Source organism: Ursus maritimus, unplaced genomic scaffold, assembly GCF_017311325.1.
Source record: "Ursus maritimus isolate PB19 unplaced genomic scaffold, ASM1731132v1 scaffold_1, whole genome shotgun sequence".
In the NCBI taxonomy this organism is placed as follows: domain Eukaryota; kingdom Metazoa; phylum Chordata; class Mammalia; order Carnivora; family Ursidae; genus Ursus; species Ursus maritimus.
In genome coordinates, this window is record NW_024423343.1 from 2,532,574 (window position 1) to 2,537,386 (window position 4,813).

The following is a 4,813-nucleotide window of genomic DNA, read 5'->3' on the forward strand; positions in this document are numbered from 1 at the left end:
GGGGGGGGGGGGGTCCTCTGAGTGTCGGGAAGAGCTCAGGGCGCACGTCTGCCAAACTGCTCCTCTTCACACGACAGCCCGAGTCTGGCCCCTGACCCCACATGCACCTGCCCGTCCTTCCCCTTTGTTGGCTCGGGGTGTTAGGAGGTGTGCACTCACGGGTGGGGACTTAGTGCCCGTTGCTGGCACTGCCTGGCACCGTCGTGTGCCTGTCGACACAGCAAGAAAGGCAAACCAAGTCAGGACTGTTAGGAGAACAGGCCCCCAGAGGGGCGCGGGGACCCCCAGAGGTCTGCAGCCCGCACTCCCGAGAACCGCTCTGTGGGGCTCGTGTGCAGGGACGGCTTGGTTCTACAGCGTTGGGAGTGCAAAAGGTGGAGCTCCCACATGCCTGTGTCCCTCACCCTGTCCCTCCCAGAGCCGGCCCTGCAGCAGGCTGAGCACCACTGCCCCGTCCTTGATGGTCAGCCGGCCCTGGGGCTCCATGCCCAGCCGTGACCACACAGCTTCCTGCTGGCGAGACGCGACATGCCCATTTAAGTCGTTTTCATTGCAGGGGCTACAGAGTGGTTTACAGATGGCTCTTTAAAGCATCAGTGGCTTAGAGGTCCTGGGGCGGGGGCAGCTTCTCTAGCCTCTGAGCTACTTCTTCCAAGTAAATGGGTCGCTTGTTTTCTACGGTGCCCACTCCCCTGGGAGCCGAGTTGTTCGTGTTAAGGCCAAACTCGGGCAGGAGCCCCTGGTTTGAGCCCCTTGTACTTTATCTGCACCTAGGGTTCCTGTCAAGTGGCTTCCTGGGGATACTGGTGCCCAGGGTGCCCCGTCCACTCCTATCCAGATCCCCGAGCTAAGCAGCTCCAAGCCTTCTTGCTTCTGAGCCATCAAAGATAAAACGTCAGGGACAAATTCACCTTTTATTTTACTGACCGTGACAACCAGACGATCTCTTTAAAAGCAGGGACCCAGACGTCTTTGAAGTGCTTACAGCCAGCCCTTTGTCCTGTCCCCGTCTGTGAGCCCAACGTGCTGTGGCTCTATGTCCTTGCGTGACTCTGAACCTGCCAGCAGTCCCGTCTGTGCTCATTTTCTTACTGATGTGAACCCCTCTTCCTCCCTGTTTCTCCTCCATCTGATGTCGTGTGCAGAACGGCTTTGCCGTGGTCCGCCCTCCAGGACATCACGCGGAGGAGAGCACACCCATGTAAGTGGACACGCGGCCGTGGTGGGCAGGGGTGTGCCGGTTTCTGATTCCTCTTCTCAAAGGGCTGGGCTGCACCTGAGTGAAAACACGGTCCCGAGTGACTAGCGCAGCTCAGAGCGGCCCGGGGGACCTTTGCTGCTCAAATCAGGAACCTACAAATGTCAGTCTAGACAAGTCTTCTCAGCCTTCACTCTAGTAAAAAATTGGGTGGAGACTTGAATTGCACCAGAACAAGTTCATGTGGCACTTCATTGTTCTAGAACATTCTGACCAAACTCCTCAGGTCATCTCCCATGTGGTCTTCCAGCTGACCTGCTTATGGATTGGTACTACTGAGGCTGACCTCTCAAGGTCATGAGCACAGGGTCCAGCTGTCTGAACTCCCTGGGATTCATCCTAGCCCTGACTATGCATATATCTGTGGAGCTGGCGAGGCAGCAGGTGTGGAATGCAGATTGCCCAGGTGCCCTGGGGACAAGCGGTGGCAGGTGGGGACCCACCTGGGATGGGGTCACAGGGACCCGACACCGGGCCTCACCAGCTGTGCACCAGGTACCTGGTGCCTGGGGGTGGGCTAGACGTGCCTCTCGTGCGACCTGGGAAACCAGTCCAGCGAGCAGGACGGGCACCGTAGGAGGGTGGATGTCCCCTGCTAGGGGAGGTGGGAGAGGTGACATCAGGCTGTCCCCTGAAGAGTGAGTAGTGATGAGTTGGCAGACAGAGCCCGGCTGGGAAGCCAGGAAGCGCAGGGAGGGGACGCCAGAGCCTGGTCGGGGGCGGCTAGAACAAGGCTGAGGAACCGAGGGCTGAACCCGCACTCCGGAAGGAGCCTGGGCCTTGGCTCCCAGGCCAGCGGGAGCCCTCTGTCCTCTACACGCACAGTGAGGGCATCGGACTGTGGTTTGAGAAAGGACTCTCCTTCCCAGGGAGGAGGGAGTGCCCGCAAGCTCCTGAGAGCGGCTTCAGGTTACACTTGCTGCCTTCCCCGAGAAACCCTTGGGCTCGGTGACGCCACGACCCAGAACCCTCCATGCTGTTAGGGTCAGGATCCTGTGTGTTTCCTTCCTCTGAAGGCAGTTTTCTAATCTGAATCTAAGCTGTTGGATATCCTGGAGCGGAACCCAAACGGACCCAGATGGAGCACTGAGGAGCGTGTTGGGGGGAGAGCTGTTGGGGCGTTTGGGTGCATGTGCCCCTGCAGCTCTGGGTGCCGGCGCCAGAGGCGTGTGTCCTGCTGTGGTGGGGGCAGGGGGCTTGCAGGTTGCACACCTGGGTTCCCAAAACAAAACCACCCAAATTTCCCTGTCTTTGCGGTAATTCAGGCCAAGGGAACACCAGAGTTAGAAGATTTTCGGTCTTACTTGAATGCCGTTGTTAGCTTGTTTTTGCGCCTTCTTGAAGAAGACCGCAGAGTTACTCACGGGAGTGATGTGTGCCTCACTGTCACACATCTGAGAGCCTGGACTGATAGGCAGGAAGCAGGTCAAATACGTGACCTCAATCCTCTGCGGAGGCCGGCCGGTGAGCGGCTGCCTAGTTCTGGGCCAGGGTGTGCCGGTACACCGTGGAACGGGCTTCTCGCCACAGCTCGGCGGTGTGCACGTGGGGGACGTGGGGGGGCCTGTCTGTCGATCGGTAGCATCGAGTGAGGGAGCCGGGCATTGACCAGACCCTCCTGAACTCTCATGGGACTGCAGCTGGTTCTGCCACGCGTCGTGTGAAGACTGGTGAGAACCTGTCTTTTCCCTCTGTCTGTCCTCTCGCCTGCAGGGGCTTCTGCTACTTTAACTCCGTGGCCATCGCAGCCAAGCTTCTCCAGCAGCGGCTGGACGTGAGCAAGACCCTCATAGTGGATTGGGTAAGTGGGGCCTGTTCCCTGGGAGGGGCTGGGGTTTGGGAGCCCATGTGCTTCCCCGAGCAGACAGCGTCCCCTGTGCAGAGACGAGGCAGGCTTTCTGCCTCCATTGACATAGGATCTGGGGGACTTAACTTCCTGGAAACTACCTGAAATGCAGGTAGTCGTGAGTCCACTTCACAGCCATCAGCCAGTCCTGCTGATAGCTGGGCCCTAAAATGTCCAGAAATGTGCCTGTGGTTGAGAGCAGCAATCGAAGGGTAATCCATGGCAAGACCTCGTTGAGAGGCGGGTTGGCGGGTTGGGGGGTGGCTGTGATGGCCGCAACCTCACACGTCCACCTAAGGGTGTGGGCCACACTCTCCCACAGCCTGACATGGCACCGTGCGTCTCTGTCCCTCTTGGCGGAAGCACCTTCCTACTTCAGCCTGGTGACCCCTCATGCTGGCTTAGCCTCCTTCCCATTTTCCTACAGGTGGTGTCTCTTCTCACAGTCCCACTGCCCTGAGAGGGTAAAAACTCTATATATGTTATCAGAATTCCAAATACGGCTTCTTATCCTGGGGATAGACACCAGATGTGTTCGTTTTATTATTCTTCCCTATTCTGTTTGGTATTTATGATTTGATAATTGTTTTAAGGGGAAAGGAAAGCAGGTGCTCAGGGAGGATTATCATATGTACTGCAGGGTCCTTTTCCATTTGGGAAAAGAAACACCACACACAGCCTAGCATACCCAGTAAGCTCCCAGTACTGGGCACTGCTCATGGGGCCTTGAGATGGCTGAGGCCTAGGGGCACAGATGGCTTCTCGCCACAGAAAGCCGCCCATCATCGGCCCTCAGCCTGCCGGCGCCTTCGTCCCGGTGAGCCAGCCGTCAAGTGTGGTACAGTTCGTGAGCTCATGACCCACTGGGACACAGCTGGGGCCTCTTCCTTCTGTCGCCTCAGCCCCACTCCCTCCAGGCCCTGCTGGAGGTGTCTGGCGGCACTGAGTCCTCTCGCCCCGCTCTTTCAGGACGTTCACCACGGAAACGGGACCCAGCAGGCCTTCTACAATGACCCGAATGTCCTGTACATCTCCCTTCACCGCTATGACGACGGGAACTTCTTCCCGGGCAGTGGGGCTCCGGACGAGGTAAGCAGGGGCCGCCTGCTGGTGTGCAGGCCTGTCCGAGGGGCCGAGGCGGGGCTGCTCTGGAGGTGAGAGTGCCGGGACGCACAGCCCCCGCACACACGGAAGCGATGGCTTCACGTTCACATTTGCCCCAAACGATTTCAGGCAGTCGTCAGACTGTATTCCGTCCCGTGTGCACATGCGGGCTTTATTTCATTTATTAGTACAAACGAAAGACTGGACGTGATTTCTGGCTCTAATCTGGGCAGACTAAGAGTAGGCATGGGGCCCCCCTTCCTCCAGGCCCTCGTTACGTGATTGAAACGCCTCCAGGCCACTGCTCTTGTCCGTCCCTCAGGCAGGGCGCTGGTGCTGTCCTGTCCCTGTCCAGGCCCCACGGGAGGCGGGATCGGTAGGCTCAGAGGCTCCTTCGTGACCCCCACTCCCCCAGCAGAGCCTGCCCTCCCTGAACAAAGAGACCCCAACACCCCGGGGAAAAGTGTCATCAGACTCTGGTCTTCTTTCTTGGGAGGAAGTCGGAAGGACAGCCTCCTTCACAGACCCGTCTGGTGGTGCCGTGTTGGCATCCGCAGTGCACGGCTGCCCATCTTCCCACACTGCCGGCGCCTCCCGCAGCTACC

At 58.5% G+C, this 4,813-nt stretch overlaps 1 protein-coding gene across 1 annotated transcript in view; it reads left to right on the forward strand.

Moving 5' to 3' along the window:
• Window positions 1–4,813, forward strand: part of HDAC4 (histone deacetylase 4) — a 277,804-nt gene that overhangs the window by 270,187 nt on the left and 2,804 nt on the right. The window contains exons 19-21 of the mRNA XM_040638418.1: window positions 1,146–1,201; window positions 2,972–3,059; window positions 4,074–4,193. Of these exons, the coding sequence (XP_040494352.1) occupies window positions 1,146–1,201; window positions 2,972–3,059; window positions 4,074–4,193 (264 nt within the window). The remainder of the gene's footprint in view (window positions 1–1,145; window positions 1,202–2,971; window positions 3,060–4,073; window positions 4,194–4,813) is intronic.